Source organism: Carcharhinus amblyrhynchos, chromosome 30 (genome assembly GCF_965287045.1).
Source record: "Carcharhinus amblyrhynchos chromosome 30, sCarAmb.v2.hapA, whole genome shotgun sequence".
NCBI lineage: Eukaryota > Metazoa > Chordata > Chondrichthyes > Carcharhiniformes > Carcharhinidae > Carcharhinus > Carcharhinus amblyrhynchos.
The window spans coordinates 23474775-23498442 of record NC_137353.1 but is presented as its reverse complement, the minus strand read 5'-3'; the positions used below and the strand labels follow the sequence as shown (position 1 = coordinate 23498442).

At 49.6% G+C, this 23668-nt stretch overlaps 1 protein-coding gene across 5 annotated transcripts in view; it reads left to right on the top strand.

Moving 5' to 3' along the window:
• kazna (kazrin, periplakin interacting protein a) overlaps positions 1–23668 on the top strand; it is a 610507-nt gene that overhangs the window by 559399 nt on the left and 27440 nt on the right. For all 5 annotated transcript variants that reach the window (XM_080214942.1, XM_080214943.1, XM_080214944.1 and 2 more), the window contains 4 exons: positions 6063–6181; positions 7577–7808; positions 11704–11805; positions 14039–14205. In XM_080214942.1, the coding sequence (XP_080071068.1) occupies positions 6063–6181; positions 7577–7808; positions 11704–11805; positions 14039–14205 (620 nt within the window). The remainder of the gene's footprint in view (positions 1–6062; positions 6182–7576; positions 7809–11703; positions 11806–14038; positions 14206–23668) is intronic.

Genomic DNA, 23668 nt, shown 5'->3' with positions numbered 1-23668 from the left:
TGTGTGTGTTCTGCCAGGATTGACAGTCCTGCATTATCCAGACGGCCTACCCCACCTGTAGTTAAATCAGGATCATGTGTGTCTTTGAAACTTGGCCGTGTTTTAATAAAGGGGCCCATTGCCTCCCAGGGATTATTTGTCATTCCAGATGTTGGGGGGAGGGGGGGAGCGGGTTAGCTGAAAGCCAAACCTAGTTCAGATCCTCCATTATTTCTGTGACCTCTGCTTCCCACTTCCCTTTCTTCCATTTCCCAGTCTCTAGCGGATGGGTGAAGGGCCTGGTAAAGGGTCGGCAGGAACGAGGCCTGGGTTTTCTGATGTTGCCTGTGGCCATCGCCTGAGGACTCAGAGGCGTTGGGGATGGGCCTACCTTACCTGAAAAGGGCTGGGCCGTCAGCTTAGGCCGCGCTATGTTTGAAGCTGTATTGTCCCGTTGCCGTGGCAATTTGAATACCCATGATCCTATTGCCTGCCTCATTAATCACTCGCCTATTGACACTGGGCACAAAATCGGAATCAGTGCCGGAATATTTACCATATAACTGGGATTATGATCCTCCCCAGTGTATATGCTTCAGGAATCTGTTCCAATCGCAGTGTATTCCTCAGCCTCTGATTGCCCACACTTGCTTCTATTTTGATTTATCTGGCTTTTCCACTCTGGCCAACGCTGAGGGAGAATCGCTCGGATATTCCGGTCAGCAGGATCTGTCACAAATCTTGGAATAAATTGCTGGTTACCCTGCTGCAGAGAATGGGGACAGGCCTGGCCCACAGAGGGAGGAGTCAAGCATTTCGGGGAGACGTGGACTATAGCGCAGTGGCACATGGTGGCACAGTGGGTTAGCACTGCTGCCTCACAGCGCCAGGGACCCGGGTTCGATTCCTGCCTCAGGTCACTCTCTGTGTGGAGTCTGCATGTTCTCTCCGTGTCTGCGTGGGTTTTGTCCGGGTGTTCCGGTTCCCTCCCACAGTCCGAAAGACGTGCTGGTTAGGGTGCATTGGCCATGCTAAATTCTCCCTCGGTGTACCCGAACAGGCACTGGAATGTGGCAACTAGGGGATTTTCACAGTAACTTCATTGCAGTGTTAATGTTAGCCTGCCTGTGACACTGATAAATTAACATAAAATGTAAACACAGTCAGGAATGTGAACATTAGTACAATTAACAGGCTTTGTGTGAAGCTGATATATTTTATCCTCTTTGATTCTCAGGGCTGTGATTCACCCTGAGTTACCAGAGATAAAGGCTGCAGTCTGAACGAAAGGTGGGGGGGAGAGTTTGAGGGTCAGTGATTACTTCCTCTCTCCGTCCTACACTGTGCTGTGGGGTAGTCAGGGTGGGTGAGTGGGTGAGTGGGTGAGTGGGTGAGTGGGTGAGTGGGTGAGTGGGTGAGTGGGTGAGTGCTCCCTCTCTTGTCACTGCTGTCTCTTGCCTCTCAGTTGCAAAGGTTTAATGTTTAAAACCCAGGGAATGGTTGGCCCAGTTCCAGACCAGGCTGTGGACGACCATTTAAACCACAACCTCCTTAACCTGTTCAAACCATCGAACCCAGGGTGTGAGCTGGCAAAGTGCAGCAGCTGCTCCCATCAACTGATGGTGTAGGGTGTGTGTGTGTGTCTGTATGTGTATGTGTGTGTGTGTGCGCGTGTGTCTGTGCGTGTGTCTGTGCGTGTGTGTGTGTGTGTCTGTGTGTGTGTGTGTGTGTGTGTGTCTATGTGTGTGTGTATGTATGTGTGTGTCTGTATGTGTGTGTAGGTGTCTGTCTGTGTGTGTGTATGTATGTGTGTGTCTGTATGTGTGTGTAGGTGTCTGTCTGTGTGTGTGTATGTATGTGTGTGTCTGTATGTGTGTGTAGGTGTCTGTCTGTGTGTGTGTGTCTGTATGTGTGTGTGTGTCTGTATGTGTGTGTCTGTATGTGTGGGTGTGTGTCTGTGTGTGTGTATATGTGTGTGTGGGCGTCTGTCTGCGTGTGTGTATGTGTGTGTGTGTCTGTATGTGTGTGTGTGTCTGTGTGTGTGTGCGCATGTGCGTCTGTGTGTGTGTGTGTGTATGTATGTGTGTGTGTGTGTGTCTGTGTGTGTGCGCGCATGTGCGTCTGTGTGTGTGTCTGTGTGTGTGTGTGTGTGTGTGTATGTATGTGTGTGTGTGTCTGTATGTGTGTGTGTGTCTGTGTGTGTGTGCGCATGTGCGTCTGTGTGTGTGTGTGTGTGTGTGTATATGTGTGTGTAGGTGTCTGTCTGTGTGTGTGTATGTGTCTGTGTGTGTGTATGTATGTGTGTGTGTGTGTGTCTGTGTGTGTGCGCGCATGTGCGTCTGTGTGTGTGTGTGTGTGTGCGTGTGTCTGTGTGTGTGTGTCTGTGTGTGTGCGCGCATGTGCGTCTGTGTGTGTGTGTGTGTGTGCGTGTGTCTGTGTGTGTGTGTCTGTGTGTGTGCGCGCATGTGCGTCTGTGTGTGTGTGTGTGTGTGTGTGTGTGTGTGGAGGGGAGTAGGGATGCGGGAAGGTGGGAGGGGTGCGGTGAGAGGGGGTCCATAAGCAGGGGGGCATGACAAGGGGGGTGCCGGGGGTGGGAGGGTGCCAGGGGCTGGTGTGAAACAGATTGAAGATGTTAGAGAAAGGGGAAATTGGATGGAGGGAACTAACCATTCAGAGGGCTATGGGGATGTGACTGACGGGCTTGCTCAACAAAGAGTCAGCTTAGATTCGATGGGCCGAACAGCCTCCTCCGGTACCGTCACCATTCCATTGTGTTCACATCCATCCACTTGGGAGATTAATGGCAATCGTGTGGAACCATAGCCCTGGCACAATCTGCGGTCAGGATTCTCCAGCCCTTCCCAGTGGTTCAATATTCCAGTCCCACCAAAGCCAACTCCCCGACAGCGGGACAGACGAGCTGTGTTAAAGGCGCAGCTGGAAAATCCCACCGGAGGCCAATGGCAAGCTGTCCCCACCGCGGGGAATACTGACCTGTGGAGAGCGGGAGGGAACCGGGGAGTGGGATCGGACTCTGTAAAAGGGGCAGCTGGATAACATTATCCTGAGGATCAAATCGATTGGTTCAGGTTGTTGTGTATTGAATCTAAAATCCAGAGGTTATCCAGTCCCTGTTACTGACCACAACATCTGGAGCTATTGAGACACCTGGTGGAGAGGAGCAGCACTTCAACTGCCGGTCACTGCACCCCCACAACCAGACACTGCACCCCCACATCCCGGTCACTGCACCCCCACAACCAGACACAGCACCCCCACAGCCCGGTCACTGCACCCCCACAGCCTGGTCACTGCACCCCCACAGCCCGGTCACTGCACCCCCACAACCCAGTCACTGCACTCCCACAGCCCGGTCACTGCACCCCCACAGCCCGGTCACTGCACCCCCACAGCCCGGTCACTGCACCCCCACAGCCCGGTCACTGCACTGGTCACTGCACTCCCACAGCCCGGTCACTGCACCCCCACAGCCCGGTCACTGCACCCCCACAGCCCGGTCACTGCACTCCCACAGCCCGGTCACTGCACTCCCACAGCCCGGTCACTGCACTCCCACAACCCAGTCACTGCACTCCCACAGCCCGGTCACTGCACTCCCACAGCCCGGTCACTGCACCCCCACAGCCCGGTCACTGCACTCCCACAGCCCGGTCACTGCACTCCCACAGCCCGGTCACTGCACTCCCACAGCCCGGTCACTGCACTCCCACAGCCCGGTCACTGCACCCCCACAGCCCGGTCACTGCACCCCCACAACCCGGTCACTGCACTCCCACAGCCCGGTCACTGCACCCCCACAGCCCGGTCACTGCACCCCCACAGCCCGGTCACTGCACCCCCACAGCCCGGTCACTGCACCCCCACAACCCGGTCACTGCACCCCCACAGCCCGGTCACTGCACCCCCACAGCCCGGTCACTGCACCCCCACAGCCCGGTCACTGCACTCCCACAGCCCGGTCACTGCACTCCCACAACCCGGTCACTGCACTCCCACAGCCCGGTCACTGCACTCCCACAACCCGGTCACTGCACTCCCACAGCCCGGTCACTGCACTCCCACAGCCCGGTCACTGCACTCCCACAGCCCGGTCACTGCACCCCCACAGCCCGGTCACTGCACTCCCACAGCCCGGTCACTGCACTCCTACAGCCTGGTCACTGCACTCCCACAGCCCGGTCACTGCACTCCCACAGCCCGGTCACTGCACCCCCACAGCCCGGTCACTGCACTCCCACAGCCCGGTCACTGCACTCCTACAGCCCGGTCACTGCACTCCTACAGCCCGGTCACTGCACTCCCACAGCCCGGTCACTGCACTCCCACAGCCCGGTCACTGCACTCCCACAACCCGGTCACTGCACTCCCACAACCCGGTCACTGCACTCCCACAGCCCGGTCACTGCACTCCTACAGCCCGGTCACTGCACTCCTACAGCCCGGTCACTGCACTCCCACAGCCCGGTCACTGCACTCCCACAGCCCGGTCACTGCACCCCCACAACCCGGTCACTGCACCCCCACAGCCCGGTCACTGCACCCCCACAGCCCGGTCACTGCACCCCCACAGCCCGGTCACTGCACCCCCACAGCCCGGTCACTGCACTCCTACAGCCCGGTCACTGCACTCCTACAGCCCGGTCACTGCACTCCTACAGCCCGGTCACTGCACTGGTCACTGCACTCCCACAGCCCGGTCACTGCACTCCCACAGCCCAATCACTGCACTCCTGCCTCTCTCTCACAGAGTCTGATGCTTCATGGCTCTCATTCCTGCTGCAATAACAGTTCCTTGCTGAGGTAATATAAATTCTGGGTAATATAAATTAATGGATAATCAGGAATTTCAAATCCCCCATGGCGGTGTGGTGAGTTTTAGTTTCTATCGGTCCATTTAAATTCATTACTTCATTAGATAATAACTTTGCCCCATCTTAACCTGAGATGTCCCCCTTGGCTCCAGTGCGGATATTAGTGTGTGTTTCAGTGCGGAGATGAACATGTGTTCCAGTGCAGGGATCAGCGTGTGTTCCAGTGCAGAGATCAGTGTGTGTTCCATAGCAGAGATCACTGTATTCCAGTGCAGAGATCTGTGTATGTTCCAGTGCAGGGATCAGTGTGTATTCCATTGCAGGGAACAGTGTGTATTCCAGTGCAGGGATCAGTGTATATTCCAGTGCAGAGACCAGTGTATGTTCCAGTGCAGGGATCAGTGTGTGTTCCAGTGCAGGAATCACTGTATGTTCCAGTGCAGAGATCAGTGTGTGTTCCAGTGCAGGGATCAATGTATGTTCTAGTGCAGAGATCACTGTATTCCAGTGCAGAGATCAGTGTATGTTCCAGTGCAGAGATCACTGTATTCCAGTGCAGGGATCAGTGTATGTTCCAGTGCAGAGATCAGTGTGTGTTCCAGTGCAGAGATCAGTGTATGTTCCAGTGCAGAGATCAGTGTATGTTCCAGTGCAGAGATCAGAGCAGAGATCAGTGTGTGTTCCAGTGCAGAGATCAGTGTGTGTGTTCCAGTGCGGAGATCACTGTATTCCAGTGCAGAGATCAGTGTATGTTCCAGTGCAGAGATCACTGTATTCCAATGCAGAGATCAGTGTATGTTCCAGTGCAGAGATCAGTGTGTGTTCCGGTGCAGAGATCAGTGTATGTTCCAGTGCAGAGATCACTGCATTCCAGTGCAGAGATCAGTGTATGTTCCAGTGCAGAGATCACTGTATTCCAGTGCAGGGATCAGTGTATGTTCCAGTGCAGAGATCAGTGTATATTCCAGTGCAGAGATCACTGTATTCCAGTGCAGAGATCAGTGTATGTTCCAGTGCAGAGATCACTGTATTCCAGTGCTGGGATCAGTGTGTATTCCGGTGCAGAGATCAATGTGTATTCCAGTGCAGAGATCAGTGTATGTTCCAGTGCAGAGATCACTGTATTTCAGTGCAGGGATCAGTGTGTATTCCGGTGCAGAGATCAATGTGTATTCCAGTGCAGAGATCACTGTATTCCAGTGAAATCCCTGGTGCATGTATCAGTTCTGACTGTTCCTGTTTCTGTCCCAGGTCTTGTTAAGCCTGAACGATGACGATTTGGAGTTGGGCTTGGGAGTAAATAGCTCGATGCACCGGCGAAAACTACGGCTGGCCATCGAGGATTACCGAGAAGCTGAGAATGGGAAAGGGTGAGCAGAGACCAGCAGCCTCTCACACACAGGCTGGGAATTCAGATATGGCAGGGCTCTGGGAAGAACAGCCCAAACTGGCTCAATGTGGACAATCACAAATTTAATTCCTACATTTTGAATTAAAGACTGAGAGTTTGTGATAATGGCAGTGCGACTGTCAGCGTCATTATCCCTCCATCACTGACAGCACCTTCCCAGGTCCAAAAACAGGCAGTAAAACGTGCAAATTCCATCAGTGATTCAATGTTTATTTGTATGATGTATTTGTGGTGTTCCTCTCAGAGTCCAATCAAATAGTTATCGCCATACTGACAATAACTTGTTCGTTTCCACGATCTGTCTCACCACCAGAATCCTTGTGAAAGGTACACCTTGTTGAAAACTGTGTAATTCAGATTTTAATAGTATATTCAGTTCATAAATATTGCTGCAAAAACCTCTCTGGCCCCAGCCAGCTAACTTCATGCTTGTAGAATGTCAAATTTCTCCATAATCACAAATGTCACATCTTTCTAAGGTAATTTTTAAAATCTGTTTCTGATATCCCCAGCTTCTACTTTAATCCCATGTCTCTGTGCCAGTCATTTTTGATTTGATTTATTATTGTCACATGTATTATTATATACAGTGAAAAGTATTGTTTCTTGCGCACTATACAGACAGAGCATACTGTTCACAGAGAAGGAAAGGAGAAGGTGCAGAATGTAGTGTTACAGTCATAGCCAGGGTGTAGAGAAAGATCAACTTACTGCAAGGTAAGTCCATTCAAAAGTCTGACAGCAGCTGGGAAGAAGCTGTTCTTGAGTGGGTTGGTACGTGACCTCAGACTTTTGTATCCTTTTTCCAATGGAAGAAAGCGGAAGAGAGAATGTCCGGGGTGCGTGAGGTCCTTAATTATGCTGACTGCTTTGCCGAGGCAGCGGGAAGTATAGACAGAGTCAATGGATGGGAGGCTGGTTTGTGTGATGGATTGGGCTACATTCACAACCTTTTGTAGTTCTTTGCGGTCTTGAGCAAAGCAGGAGACATACCGAGCTGTGATACATCTGGAAGGGATGCTTTCTGTGGCGCATCTGTAAAAGTTGGTGAGAGTCGTAGTGGACATGTTGAATGGCAGAGCAGGCTCAAAGGGCTGAATGGCCTACTCCTGCTCCTATTTTCTATGTTTCATTGCCTGTACAGCACATGAAATGCATTGTGGGAAACACTGATGACCTTTGACCTATATTCTCTATTGGAGGCAACCAATCAGAAGGCTGGTTACACCTCACTGAGCTTTATTTTTTGCCCTAACCTGTTCACGTTGCTGAGTCAATGTCAATCTAACTCCACACCGGGTGATTGCAGCAAAGCTGATAGTATTTCTGTCTGAACCAGTTATTATCTCTCCAGCTTGTCCAAGGCCTCAGAACTGGACCATCATTGGGTCGCCAAGGCGTGGCTGAATGACGTGGGCCTCCTGCAGTACTCACAGGCCTTCCACAACCACCTGGTCGACGGCCGAGTGCTGAACTCACTGACCAAGCGGGATCTGGAGAAGTACCTGAACGTCTCCAAGAAATTTCACCAAATCAGCCTGCTACTCGCCATCGAGCTGTTCCGGCAATGGGACTTCGACAGAGAGGTGACACGTGTGTGTATGTATGTGTGTGTGTGTGTATACGGGTGTGTGTGTGTGTGTGTGTGTGTGTGTGTGTGTGTGTGTGTGTGTGTGTGTGTGCATATGGGTGTGTGTGTGCGTATGGGTGTGTGTGTGTATGAATGTGTGTGTATATGTGTGTGTATGTGTGTATGTATGCGCATATGGAGGTGTGTGTGTATGAATGTGTGTGTATATGTGTGTGTATGTGTGTATGTATGCGCATATGGAGGTGTGTGTGTATGAATGTGTGTGTATATGTGTGTGTATGTGTGTATGTATGCGCATATGGAGGTGTGTGTGTATGAATGTGTGTATATGTGTGTGTATGTATGCACATATGGGTGTGTGTGTGTGTGTGTGTGTGTGTGTGTGTGTGTGTGTGTGTGTGTGTGTGTGTGTGTGTGTGTGCATATGGGGTGTGTGTGGGTGTGTGGGTGTGTGTGCATATGGGTGTGTGTGTGTGTGTGTGTGTGTGTGTGTGTGTGTGTGTGTGTGTGTGTGTGTGTGTTAAAGTTTATTTATTAATGTCACAAGTAGGCTTACATCAACACTGCAATGAAGTTACTGTGAAAATCCCCTAGTAACCCCACTCCGGTGCCTGTTCGGGTTCACTGAGGGAGAATTTAGCACGGCCAATGCACCCTAACCAGCACGTCTTTCAGACTGTGGGAGGAAACTGGAGCACCTGGAGGAAACCCACGCAGACACGGGGATAACGTGCAGACTCCACACAGACAGTGACCCATCGAACCCGGGTCCCTGGCGCTGTGAGGCAGCAGTGCTAACCCACTGTGCCACGGTGATTTACAAACCTTGTGGCTGTTTTGAATCCTTCAGCTGCTCCGTCACGTCCCACAGTGCCAGCCTAGATCAACTTGGATAAAACCCTGATCGATGGTGGCTGTGTTCTGTGCAATATCGTTAGTGTTATTGTTTGGAGTTACACTGCACAGCAGCTGGCGCCAGGGAGCGGTGCGGCTGTACCGTGAGGTAGAGAGGGTGAGTTACCGGTGGCCTAGGGCGGGCTTGCCGATAAAATTCCACCGTCTGGGTATGATCTTACTACCCGTTCGCTCCTGCTGCAGCAAAGATGCAGAATTCGGTGACAATCCAAATCTCCGTCCATTGCGGCGGGATGGGGAAATCCCGCCGGCACGAACGGCCGAAATATTCCAGCCTCTGTTTATGGAGCCGGAAGCAACACTCTGCTATTTTTTTGTTCGCCCGTTGGAAACTGCACTCCCTCCCCTGTCAGAGTGAGCCGAAGCCTTTGTGTCTGTCTGACAATGATCCTGTTTGATTTAAGAGAGGGAGTTGAGTCTTTTTGAGTTGCTCGAGAGACGGATGATCCTGGCGAGATGAAGAAAGCTGGGAGGGGGAGTGAGGGTGGGGGCGGGAGATAGACAGGCTGCTCTGAGCAGTGGGTGCACAGTGGCCAATACAAATGAATGATTATCTATGAGCAGCACTGAATGAAAGCGCTGTCGAAGTGAGAGTGTTTCGCTTTGAACAAGGGAGCACTTAAGCAATCCCTGGAAAAGATAAAGCTCAGTAATTCTACCTTGGATTAAACTAGCCCGAGCTCTTTGCACCCCGTGCTCTGAATATTAGAATAGTTTGTCGAGCTGTAATGAAGAGAAATAGCTCCATTGTCTCACAAGTGAACTCATTTCTCAATGTACTGCTCTTGTTATGGGTGACTTCCTGCTCTTTCTGTGTTCTTGTTTGATACATAAACTGACGACTGGTGTGCAGGAGGTAATACATTTCGAATTCAGAGGAGACTTCCTCAGCAGCTTTTATTTAGAGAATCATAGAAGCCCCACAGTGCAGAAGGAGGCCGTTTGCACCGACCACAATTCCACCCAGGCCTTATCCCCGCAACCCCATGCATTTACCCCTGCTAATATCCCTGACAGTTTGGGCAGCACGGTGGCACAGTGGTTAGCACTGCTGCTTCACAGCGCCAGGGACCTGGGTTCGATTCACGGCTTGGGGTCTGCACGTTCTCCCAGTGTCTGCGTGGGTTTCCTCTGGATACTCCGGTTTCCTCCCACAGTCCAAAGGGGCATGGTTTAGGTAGATTGGTCATGTTAAGTTGACCCTTAGTGTCCTGGGATGTGTAGATGAGAGGGATTAGTGGGGTAAATGTGTGTGTGGAGCTGTGGCAATAGGGTCTGGGCTGGGATTGTTGTCAGTGCAGACTCGATGGGCTGAATGGCCTCCTTCTGCACTGTCGGGATTCTGTGAATTCTATGAATGTAGCTTGGCCAATCCACCTACCCCGCACATCTTTGGACACTAAGGGGCAATTTAACAACTTGATTCTCAATTTGTCACCATAATCTCTCTACCTGAAATGTTAGTCGTGCTTGAGGATGCTGGGCCCGTGTTTCTTACTCTCTGTCTCCGTTTCCAATGACAACGATTGGAATACAGGGTTTGGAACAGGCCACTCGACCTGATTCCAGCATTTAATTAGATCAGGTTTTGCTTCGAATCCGCCTGGTTCAATATCACTTCAATATCTTTTGGAAGGTTAAGACCCCCCCCACCCTCTCGATGGGCCCACTTCTTCAATCATTTTAAACACCTCAATAGATTGCCAAAGAATTGATGGGTGGGGGAATGGGCCGCTAATAGTTAATTAGGGACTGTAATGGTTAATCAGGGCCTGTAATTATTAATCAGGACCCATAATAGTTCATCAGAGTCTGTAATAGTTAACCGGTGTTTGCAATGATTAATCAAGACCTGTAATGGTTAATCAGAACCTGTAATGTGGGTGCCGGTGACGTAAGCAAAATGCAGACTGAGGATCTGGGGAGGGAGTATGAAAAGCTTGGAATGGAATTAAAAAGTAGAACCGACAAGGTGGTTATCTCTGGGCTACTGCCTGAACCGTGTGCAGATGGGCGTAGGGTTGACAGGATTAAGGAAGTGAATGGGTGGCTCAGGGATTGGTGTGGGAGGAATGGGTTTGAATTTATGGGGCATTGGCACCAGTATTGGGGTAGGTGGGACCTGTTCGGGAGGGATGGGGTTGGTCACCTGCTCCTATTTCTTATGTTCTTATGTAATGGTTAATTAGGGGCTGTAATTGTTAACCGGGACCTGTAATAGTTAGTCAGGACCTTTAATAGTTAATCAGGGCCTGTAATGATTAATCAGGGTCTATAATAGTTACTCGGAGCCTGAAAGTGCCCCACCCCCGTACTCTTCTGCCATTGGTTACCCCACAGTCCATCTCCATGACGCCACTCTTCAATAGCTTGAAGGTCCTTCATTATCTGATTGGACGGTTCCTGACTGTTGGTCAAACAGTAGTTTCACTGTCTCCATTATTGCCCATGACTAAAAGGTGAAAATGTCTCAGGAGATCTGGGTTCAATTCCCGGCTTGTGTCACTGTCTGTGCAGAGCCTGCACATTCTCCCCGTGTCTGCGTGGGTTTCCTCTTGGTGCTTCCTCCCATATTCCAAAGAAGTGCGGGTTAGGTGGATTGGCCGTGCTAAATTATTCCTTAGGTTCCCAAGATGTGTAGGTTTGAGGGTAAATATGTGGGGTTATGGAGATAGGACCTGGGTGGGATTGTTATTGGAGCAGACTTGATGGGCCGAATGGCCTCCTTCTGCGCTGTAGAGTTTTTATGATTCTATAAATTTATTTTAAAACGCGTACACATCATGCCCCGTGCTTTGCCTGATGGTTAACTCCAGCCGTTTCCACGCCATTAACCTTCAATTCTGGGAGGCCCCAGGATCACCCTGGAGAGTTGGCGACCCTCCCCACTGGGCCTGGCCCCACCTTCGCTCGAATGTTGCCTTGGGAAACGGAAGACACTTTTTAAAATTTATCTCGTGTGTTTTTTTTTACAGATTTTACACGAAAGAAGAGCATGGTGCGAAAATCACAACGTTGATCCATTGGTTTGGACCAATCAGAGGGTCATCAAGTGGGTGAGGGAGATCGATCTGAAGGTAGGTGACCCCCAGCCCGCCCCCACCCTCCAGGATTCAGAGCCCGAGTGGCTGGTGTAAGGGGTAGTGGGGGAGGGGAGTGGTGGGGGTGGGGGTGGGGGGGGGGTATTGCTGAATCAGCCTGCACCACATCTAGTTCCTGCTATTTTGTGTTAACATCTCTCCGAGGGTAAGGGGAGGGGAACGCCAGGGGATAGTTGCGATTTCCAATGACTTTGGCCCCCTTCCAATTCTCAGGCAGACTTGGGAGCCCTGTTGGCCACAGACCACCACAAACAGGCCCGAGCCACAGACCTCTGTACCAATCTGGGGGGGGGCATGGGGTTGTGGTCAGGTGACATCACTTTGACCCTGGTGCCATTTTTGACTCTGGCCATCCGACTGGACACCAATCCTGGGCAGTGCCAGTGGGTCAATGCCAGCACCCGAGGGTGAGCATTAGCTCAGGACAGGGATTGGTGAGTCTGTGTCAGAAACGTGTGCGGGAGCGAGTGAGGAGGGTTCACGCCTCAGGGTGTGATCCCTCCTGAGAACCGCTGACCGGCCTCCGATGCTAACCTAGCTTTTCCCTCGATGGGTGGTGACAGATCAGACTCGCATTTCCGGTCCCTGTTTTCAAGATGCAGCATTTTATTGTTCGCTAAAAGATTGGGATGGCCTTGGTTGAGGGAGCAACGTTTGGACAGGGGCGTGCGGAGAATCCCTGCTCCCCTCCACAGAGCGCCGGGGCGATCTCCCCAACACCGACTGCTCGCAAAGCCTTCAAATGGTCTTTGTCACGTTAGAAGGATGACGTTTGTGACAGCGCAGTGCTCCTTAACAAGTCCGGCTAATGTGCTCCCCGCTCTGGTGTGAATTCAGACACGCTGAAACTAAGTCGACAGACATTGAGGAAGCAAACAGATGCCACATCCTAAATCTCTGCTGGCTCTGCGACTGGCGCTGCCCTCCCACAGCCTGAGAGCATGGGCGGCTGCAAATTGGCAAGCTATCTCTGAGGCCTAAACCCTTTCCTCCAGCCTGCCTCTCCTCAGGAAATGGATGGCCCCCACCCCCCCCCCCCCCCCCACATATCACCCCCTCCACCCCCCTCCCCTGAACAGCCTCTCTGAGTATTGACTATCGTCAGGGTGGCAGGAGCTGACATGTAGGCCTCAGGCTTTCTGTTTTCACAGTGCTCGTTGTGATTGGGGCAGCGCACGCTGTGTCGGTTGGGGGGGGTGGGGGGGGCGCAGAGGGGACAGTTGTCACAGTGCACACTGTGTCCGGGGGGCAGTTGTCACAGTGCACGCTGTGTCCGGGGGGGGGGCAGTTGTCACGGTGCACGCTGTGTCCGGGGGGCAGTTGTCACAGTGCACGCTGTGTCCGGGGGGCAGTTGTCACGGTGCACACTGTGTCCGGGGGGCAGTTGTCACAGTGCACGCTGTGTCCGGGGGGCAGTTGTCACGGTGCACGCTGTGTCCGGGGGGCAGTTGTCACAGTGCACGCTGTGTCCGGGGGGCAGTTGTCACAGTGCACACTGTGTCCGGGGGGCAGTTGTCACGGTGCACGTTGTGTCCGGGGGGCAGTTGTCACGGTGCACGCTGTGTCCGGGGGGCAGTTGTCACGGTGCACGCTGTGTCCGGGGGGCAGTTGTCACAGTGCACGCTGTGTCCGGGGGGGGGCAGTTGTCACAGTGCACGTTGTGTCCGGGGGGCAGTTGTCACAGTGCACGCTGTGTCCGGGGGGCAGTTGTCACGGTGCACGCTGTGTCCGGGGGGGGGGCAGTTGTCACAGTGCACGTTGTGTCCGGGGGGCAGTTGTCACGGTGCATGCTGTGTCCGGGGGGCAGTTGTCACAGTGCACGCTGTGTCCGGGGGGGGGCAGTTGTCACAGTGCACGTTGTGTCCGGGGGGCAGTTGTCACGGTGCACATTGTGTCCGGGGGGCAGTTGTCACGGTGCACGCTGTGTCCGGGGGGCAGTTGTCACAGTGCACACTGTGTCCGGGGGGGCAGTTGTCACGGTGCACACTGTGTCCGGGGGGGCAGTTGTCACGGTGCACGTTGTGTCCGGGGGGCAGTTGTCACAGTGCACGTTGTGTCCGGGGGGCAGTTGTCACGGTGCACGCTGTGTCCGGGGGGCGGGGACAGTAATCATGGTGTTCAGTGTGACGGGGTAGGGATGGCAGGGGGAGGGGGCAGTTGTCACGGTGTTTGCTGATCAAAGCCTGGGCCTTGTTTCTCTCCTATTCAGGAATACGCAGACAACCTCCTGAACAGCGGCATCCACGGAGCAGTGCTAGTCCTTGAGCCCACCTTTAACTCGGAAGCCATGGCAACGGCCCTCGGAATCCCCAGCAACAAGCACATTATCAGGCGGCATCTCTTTGAGGAGCTAAACCTGATCGTCAATCCGGCCAGGTAGGATTGGTTAGTGTCGGGCTGCTAACCGGGGTGTCCAGTGGGGAGAGCAGGTGAAGCAGCAGATGTCGGTGGGATGTCTCACTGAGTATTTCATGCATCTGTGCTCTCTGGCAGACTGTCCCACTTACTGGTTAAGTATACAGAGTGAGGCACAACACAACCTCGTCTTTACAATTAGTATCTGTACATTCGTTCCCCCCTTGTTTAAAACGTATTAGGTCTCAACGCCTTCCTCCTTCCTGGGCACAGTAAGAAGTCTCACAACACTAGGTTAAAGTCCAACAGGTTTAATTGGAAACACGAGCTTTCGGAGCACTGCCCCTTCATCAGGTGGGTGGAGAGGTAAGTTTCACAAATATATAGACAAAAACACAATTGCAATATAATATTTGGAATGTGAGTCTTTCCCTCTCTCCACTCGCGCTGTCTGTATCTGTAAAGACTTGACTATCTGAAAAGACTCGCATTAATAATTGCACCATTATCTTTCAATTGTGTCTTTGTCTATATATGCCGTGTTTGCGAATCAACGCCAGCATTTCCACATCATTCCGCCTTCCTAACCGATTATTTTCCATTTCCTTCATCTACTAATTTTAAAATAAGGAGGATATGCATTTGCATAACGCCGTTCACTAATACTGGACTTGTCTCGGAGCTTTACAGAGAGTGAAATGCTTCAGAAGTACAGTCACTGTTGTTATATAGCAAACACAACAGCCAATTTGTGCACAGCAAGATCCCACAAACAGCAGTGTGGTAATGATCCATTCAACCTTTTTTTGTCACGCTGATTGAGTGAGAAAGGTTGGGCAGGACAACGGGGATATCTTCCCCCTTCCATTTCTTCGAAATAGTGCTGTAGGGTCTTTCCCAGGCCAGGTCTCGGTGTAAATTCTCTCCCCTCAGTACTGCACTGCAGAGTAGAACCTTTCCTTTCCCGTTTCCCTACATAGAAACATTCTCCGAGAGAGAGCGGTATGTCTGCTCCTCACCCACCCTGTTCTCAAAATCAGGCCTCAAACATTTGAAAATTCCAACATTGAGGAAAACTTTGGAACTCATGGATGTCCCCCTCCCATTTCCGTTCGACCAGTGCCAAGGCTAGACTAATTCTAACACTAATATAAGCTCACCACATATCACATGGGGATAAAAGGACATTGAGGGTTAGATATGGCAATGGATTTCACCCTTCCAACTCCAGTTTCAATCCAGCCTTGGCAGACAATACTCCCTGCCTACTAACTCTGAGATTGAACAGCCAAACAGACAGAGAACAACTGCACAAAAAGGATGTCCTCCCATTTGTATAAAACTGTCAACCCTATTCAGGGAGAGCACACAGTGACAGGTGGGGTGGGTAAATGTGCAGCACGGTGGCACAGTGGTTAGCACTGTTGCCTCACAGCTCCCAAGGGTCCAGGTTCAATTCCGGCCCTGTGTCACTGTCAGTGTGGAGTCTGCAAGTTCTCCCCGTGTCTGCATGGGTTTCCTCCGGGTGTTCCAGTTATCTCCCACGCTCCAAAAATGTGCGGGTTAGGTTTAATTAGCCGTGCTAAATTGGCCCTTAGGGTGGGATTTTATGGCCTTGCTCGAGTGGGACCCAGTGCCCTGCATCTCGGGTTAAGCGAAGAACAGGTTCGTTGTAAACTAAAGCACGCCCTGCCCTGCTCCCTCTGTGTCTTCCAGTGTGGCTGGCGGTTTAGTGCTAATCAGTGCTGAGTTGTGGACAGTTTAGTGCCAGGAGCCTGTTGTGAAGTAGACTTGGGGCTGGGCTATGTGTGTCCTGATTCTGTCGAACGGTAGAGAGCCTGGGTATTAATGGCACATTGGCTACAACATAGGCCTCACACTGCACTGGAAAGACTGCTGACTTCCAGGCACTGCAGAAGCTCAGGGTCAATGTTTAATAACTTCAACCCTCGAGCCTCAACTGCCTGAGAGGATTGTTCATTGAACTCTTGCCTGGAGCTGTGCAATAGGCCCAGTGACGATTTATTTTACAGTCAGCCAGTGTGGAAGAGAGTGTAGCCCCAGTTCAATCGTCCGGAGTGATGGTACCACAATCTCCCCAACATCAGGCACAGAAAGAATTCCATAGTTTTTGGCTCCATCACCCACTCTACCCAGATCCGGTGTGGAGCCGAGTGTGTCAGTTGTTCATGTGGTTTGGGGTTTCAGATCCGCCTTTACCGGGGGCTAACATTTGCATTAATCTAGCGCCCTACACATCCTTACAACATTCCAGTGCACATTCCCTGCTGAAAATTTATCATTGAGCTATATATATATTGTATGATTTCAAATCCTGATTAATGGCCAGAGGGGGAACCACATTTTAGCACCCTTTGTGAAAACATGGGTGTTTGTGATCCTGAAGCCACACCTTGACCTGCCTGACCCAAGTAATGGTGCTGCTTTGGATGATGTTTGTGTGTGTGGTCCAGACAATTGCATATATTCAGCTCAACAATCCACTATAACCCAGAGGATGATAAATATTCAAGTTATTTGAGGGTGAATGAGGGTATATTTGATAACTGAACTTCATTGTAGATGAGTGTGAGGTGGGTATATTTTGGTAGGAAGAATAAAGAGGTCAAACACACCTTGGAAAATAACTGTCTAAAAAGGGCAGAAGGACAAAGACATCTGGAGATATAGATTCACAGGCCACTTTAAACTGACCATGATGTATTGAAAATTATTTTGTGCATTTTGTCCACATGAGACTACTGTACACACATGTACCAGCAGAGGGAGTCTGCTAGGAGGAGATAATGAAGTTGAGCAGCTTATGCAATCTTAATGTTAAACGTCTCTGGCTAAAACTGTTTCTGCCCCAAAATCTTCACAATGATGAAGGTTAGCGAGATGATAAAAGAAGCAAAAATACCAGTTTGCACCTAGAAAGATAGAATTGAAAAACAGAGATGGATATAGAACTGGCTTGTTCGGAATGGAGATCTGTAGCTCGCAGTGTTCCACAAGGATCAGAGCTGGGACCTCTGTTGTTTGTAGTATACATAAGCGATCTGGAGGAAAGCGTAAGGGATCTGATTAGTAAGTTTGCGGATGATGCAAAGATTTGGTGAAGTTACTGATAGTACCGGGGATTGTCAGAACATACAAAAGGATATAGACAGATTGGAGACATGGGCACAGAAGTGGCAGATGGAGTTTAATCTGCTATCTGCGGGGTGATGCATTTTGGAGGATCAAATTTAGGTGTGAATCATACTGTAAGTAGCAGAACCCTTAGGAAAATTAACATACAGAGGGATCTGGGCGTGCAAGTCCACAGTTTCCTAAAAGTGGCAGCACAGGTTGCCAAGGTGTTTAAGAATGCACATGGCATGCTTGCCTTCGTCAGCCGGGACACTGAGCACAAGAGTTGGGAAGTCATGTTGCAGCTGTATAAAACCTTGGTGAGGCCGCATTACGTACAGTTCTGGTCACCACACTACCAGAAGGACCTGGAAGCTTTGGCATGAATATAAAGAAGGTTCAGCAGGATGTTGCCTGGTTTTGAGGGTGTTGGATTATGAAGAAATTGAATAAACCAGGATTGTTTTCACTGGAAAAATGGAGCTGAGGGGAGACCTGATAGACATCTACAAAATGATGAAAGGCATAAACAGGATGGATAGTCAGAGGTTTTTTTCTAGGGTGGAAGCGTCAATTACAAAGGCTCAAGGTGAGAGGGGGAAAGTTTAGGGGAGATGTGCGGGGGAAGTTTTTCATGCAGGAAGTGGTGGGTGCCTGGAACGCGCTGTCAGAGGAGCTGGTGGAAGCAGGCACATTAGCAACATTTAAGAGGCACCTGGATAGGTGCATGAATAGGGAGGGAATAGAGGGATAGGGACGGAGTAAGGACAGAAGGTTTTTTTTTTGGTTTAATTAAGGCATCATGATTGGCACGGGCTTGGAGGACCGAAGGGCCTGTTCCTGTGCTGTACTGTTCTTAGTTCTTTAGGAGTTATTACAGGGACTTGTTTAGTCCACACATGAGCAATTCTGATTTCCCGATGACGAGACGGTACAGAGGCATTGGAGAAAAAGTACAAAATAGATTTACCAGAACAGTGAGGTTATATCAGTCAGGAAAGATTGAACATGCTGTGATTTCTTTTGAGAAAGGGAAGACTGAGAGATGAATTGATAGATTTTTTTTTAGGAATATGAAAGAGTTTGTTAGGGACAGGCATAGAGACGATGTTTCCGCTTGTAGGTGAGGGCAGAACCTGGGGCAATAAATATAAAGGTCATGAATCTTCTGAAATGGGACTGAGTACCCACACCAGTGGACATCGGGAATGTTTCCCGTTGGCCGCTGTCGAGTGGGATTCACCCACCCATGTGCTAGTCAGACTAGAAACAGCAGGATACATAGAATGAATACGTGGCTGAAAGGATGGTGTCAGGGGAAGGGTTTCACATTCTTAGGACATTGGGATCGGTTCTGAGGAAGGTGGGACCTGTACAAACTGGATGGATTACACTTGGGCAGGATCAGGACTGATATCCTTGGTGGGGGGGGGGGTTACTTGTTCGAGTGGTTGAGGAGGGTTTAAACTAATATGGCAGGGGGATGGGAACCTTTGCAAGAATTCAGAGCAGGGGGAATTGAGAACAAGTAGAAAAGACAGGAAGGAGAATAAGGGAAGTGATAGGCTGAGAAATCAAGGGTCAGCGTCAGATAAGGACTGAGTAAAAAATAGTAGGAAAGGGAAAAGAAATGTTGAAAGTGCCCACCTTATGTTTTTGTGCCTGAATGCTTGGAGCATTCGAAACAAAACGGATGAATTAGTTGCACAGATAGGTATAAAGGGATATGATAATGTTGGCATTACGGAGACGTGGCTCCATGGTAAACAAGGATGCGAACTAAACATTGAGGCTATTCAGTGTTTAGGAGGGACAGACAGAAAGGAAAAGATATTGGAGTTGCATTGTTGATTAAAGATGATGTTGATACGATATTGAGGAAAGATATTAGCATCATTGATGTGGAATTAGTATGGATCAAGTTAAAAAACAACATGGGCCAAAAAACATGGGTGGGGGTGGTGTACAGACCACCAAACTGTAATGGTAATGTTGGGAAAAGCATTAGACAGGAAATCAGAGAGGTATGTGTTAAAGGAACATCTGTGACTATGGGTGACTTTTAATCTGCATATAGATTGGGAGAATCAAATTAGTCACAGTGCGATGGAGGAGGAATTTCTGGAGTGTATACGGAATGGTTTTCTGGAGCAATACATTGAGGAACCAACAAGGGAACAGGCCAGCTTGCACTGGGTGTTGTGCAATGAGAAAGGGTTAGTTGGCAATCTAGTTGCGAGAGAACCCTTGGGGATGAGTGACCATAACATGATAGAATTCTTTGTCAAGATGGATAATGATGTAGTTGATTCTGAGACCAGGGTCCTGAATATCAATAAAGGAACTATGATGGTATGAGGCATGAATTGACCATGATGGACTAGCAAACGTTACTGAAAGGAAAGGCAGTGGACAGGCACTGGCAGGCATTTAAAGAACAAATAAGTGAAGTTGTTTATTCCTGTTTGGTGCTAGAGTGGTAAGGGAATTGTGGTCAGACCCATGGCTTACAAGGGAAATTAGAGATAATATCTGATTCAAGAAAGAAGCATACAAATTGGCAAGAAAAAGCAATAGGCCTGAGGATTGTGAGCAGTTTAAGATTCAGCAAAGGAAGACCAAGGGATTGATTAAGAAGGGAAAAATACAGTATGAAAAAAAGATGGTGGGGAACATAAAAACTGACTACGAAAGTTTCTAGAGATATGTAAAGAGAAAAAGATTGACAAAAAATAAATGTAGGCCCCAGTCAGAAATGGGAGAATTCATAATGGGGAATAAAGAAACGGCTGAGAAATTAAACTTGTACTTTGATTCAGTCTTCACGAAGGAAGACATGAATAATGTACCTGACGTGCTGAGGGAACATAAGAACATAAGAAATAGGAGCAGGAGTAGGCCATCTAGCCCTTCGAGCCTGCCCCGCCATTCAATAAGATCATGGCTGATCTGTCGCTGCTCAGTTCCACTTTCCCGCCCTCTCCCCATAACCCTTAATCCCCTCTCTTATCAAAAACCCATCAACTCGCGTCTTAAAAATACTTAGCGAGGCAGCCTCCACCACTTCAACGGGCAGAGAATTCCAGAGATTCACCACCCTTTGAGTGAAGAAGTTCCTCCTCAACTCCGTTCTAAACCACCCCCCTTTTATCTTGAGGCTGTGCCCCCTAGTCCTACTGTCTTTTTTGAGCGGGAAGAGTCTTTCCACCTCTATCCTATCCATCCCATTCATCATCTTATACGTCTCAATGAGATCTCCCCTCATTCTTCTAAACTCTAACGAGTACAAGCCCAGTTTATTCAGCCTCTCCTCATAGCTCAACCCCCTCAACTCCGGTATCAGCCTAGTAAACCTCTGCACTCCCTCCAAGGCCAAAATATCTTTGCGCAGGTGCGGCGCCCAAAACTGCACACAGTACTCCAGCTGCGGCCTCACCAATGCCCTATACAGCCGCAGCAAGACCTCCCTACTTTTATATTCAATCCCCCTCGCTATGAAGGCCAGCATCCCATTCGCCTTCCTGACCACCTGCTGCACCTGCAAGCTGGGTTTTTGCGACTCATGCACAAGGACCCCGAGGTCCCTCTGCACCGTCGCCTGCTGCAGTTTTTCGCCCCGTAAGTAATAGTCCTTCCTACCATTATTCCTACCAAAATGGACCACCTCACACTTGCCAACATTAAATTCCATTTGCCATTTCCTGGCCCATTCGCCCAGCCTATCTAGATCCTTCTGCAGACTCTCCACACCCTCTGCACAATTTGCCGTTCCCCAATCTTGGTGTCATCAGCAAATTTCGACACCCTACACTCGGTTCCCTCCTCCAGATCATCTATATAAATGGTAAAAAGCTGAGGCCCCGGCACCGACCCCTGGGGCACTCCACTAGTCACCATCCGCCAATCCGAATACCACCCGTTGACCCCCACTCTCTGCCTCCTATTTGACAACCAATCCTCTATCCACGCTAACACCCTACCCCCAACTCCATGTCCCTCGACCTTCTGCAATAACCTCTTGTGAGGTACTTTGTCAAACGCCTTCTGAAAATCTAGAAAGACCACATCCACTGGCTCTCCTCTATCCACCGCCCTAGACACATTCTCATAGAACTCCAGTAAATTTGTCAGACACGACTTCCCTTTGATGAAACCGTGCTGCGTCTGCTCTATCAAGCAATTCCCTTCAAGATGCCTCGCAATTTCCTTACTTTTCCAAATATTTATGCCTGAATTACAATATGACTAGGAGGAAGTCTTAAAAAATATACTGCTATTTTGTTTTACTGGATAACCACAAAAGACAGAAAGAAATTCTCAGACCAGTCCTTCCACATATCAGAATCATAACAAGACTCCTTTTAGAATGTTTGCAATCTGCAAAGAGTAAAACTGAAACCATGATTATGTTATCACTGGTTGCTCATGGTTTCTCAGACTTTAAAGATGTGGAGAACAAGCAATATGGTTCTCTTCCCTGAGGATCTGATAAGCAATGCAAATTTAACTCTAATTTACTAAAGAAAAACGAAATTGTGCCAGGATTATTGGTTGAAGACCCTCTCAAATTTCACAGCTGATCTTGGGTTCATGTCGCACTATCTGTAACCCCCGTGACTTGCCTGGGTTTGCAAAACCTCACTTACTGTACTGTCTGGAGACAATACACATCTCTTTAACCTGTGATCAGTGCTCCTTCCACACATTGTCGGCCACTTTAGGACTTGAACAGCAGGTTAGGTGTAAAGATTTGCATTCTAATCAGTAATCTCTAAACTGTCTGTGCTTTATATGCTCTGTCCGAGGCCAGAACTCTCCATTCACCTGACGAAGAGGGAGTCCCCTCGAAAGCTTGTGAGTTTACTATCAAATAAATCGGTTGGACTAAAACCTGGTGTTGTCAGACTTTTGACTGTGTTTACCCCAGTCCAACGCCGGCACATCCACATCATGAACATTTTATATCCATAACCAGAGAAAAGCCCATGGTGTACTGTCACCACTGATGCATGACTTATAACTAAATTTAAATTTAAAAATAATTATATTTTGCCTAGCATGTTTTAGTGAGGAGCTGAAGGAAATCAGCATTAGTAGAGAAATGGTTTTGGGAAAATTGATGGGATTGAAGGTGGATAAATCTCCCGTGCCTGATAATCTTCATCCTTAAGAGTAACTTAAGGAAATGGTTCTGGAAATAGTAGATCGTTCTTCGTTTATCCATTGGTTGTTATTTTCCAAAATTTTTTAGACTCTGGAATAGTTCCTACAGTTTGGAGAGTAGCTAATGTAAACCCGCTATTCAAAAAGGGAGGTAGAGAGAAAACAGGGAACTATAGACCAGTGACATGGAGTTGGGGGTAGGGTGTTAGCGTGGATAGAGGATTGGTTGTCAAATAGGAGGCAGAGAGTGGGGGTCAATGGGTGCTATTCGGATTGGCGGTTGGTGACTAGTGGAGTGCCCCAGGGGTCAGTGCTGGGGCCTCAGCTATTTACCATTTATATAGATGATCTGGAGGAGGGAACCGAGTGTATGGTGTCGAAATTTGCTGATGACACCAAGATTGGTGGAACGGCAAATTGTGCGGAGGGTGTGGAGAGTCTACAGAAGGATCTAGATAGGCTGGGCGAATGGGCCAGGAAATGGCAAATGGAATTTAATGTTGGCAAGTGCGAGGTGGTCCACTTTGGTAGGAATAATGGTAGGAAGGATTATTACTTACATGGCGAAAAACTGCAGCAGGCGACGGTGCAGAGGGACCTCGGGGTCCTTGTGCATGAGTCGCAAAAACCCAGCTTGCAGGTGCAGCAGGTGGTCAGGAAGGCAAATGGGATGCTGGCCTTCATAGCGAAGGGGATTGAATATAAAAGTAGGGAGGTCTTGCTGCAGCTGTATAGGGCATTGGTGAGGCCGCAGCTGGAGTACTGTGTGCAGTTTTGGGGCCGTACTTACGCAAGGATATTTTGGCCTTGGAGGGAGTGCAGAGGAGGTTTACTAGGCTGATACCGGAGTTGAGGGGGTTGAGCTATGAGGAGAGGCTGAATAAACTAGGCTTGTACTCGTTAGAGTTTAGAAGAATGAGGGGAGATCTCATTGAGATGTATAAGATGATGAATGGGATGGATAGGATAGAGGTGGGGAGACTCTTCCTGCTCAGAAAGGACAGTAGGGCTAGGGGGCACAGCCTCAAGATAAAGGGGAGGCGGTTTAGAACGGAGTTGAGGAAGAATTTCTTCACTCAAAGGGTGGTGAATCTCTGGAATTCTCTGCCCGTTGAAGTGGTGGAGGCTGCCTCGCTAAATATTTTTAAGACGCGGGTTGATGGGTTTTTGATAAGAGAGGGGATTA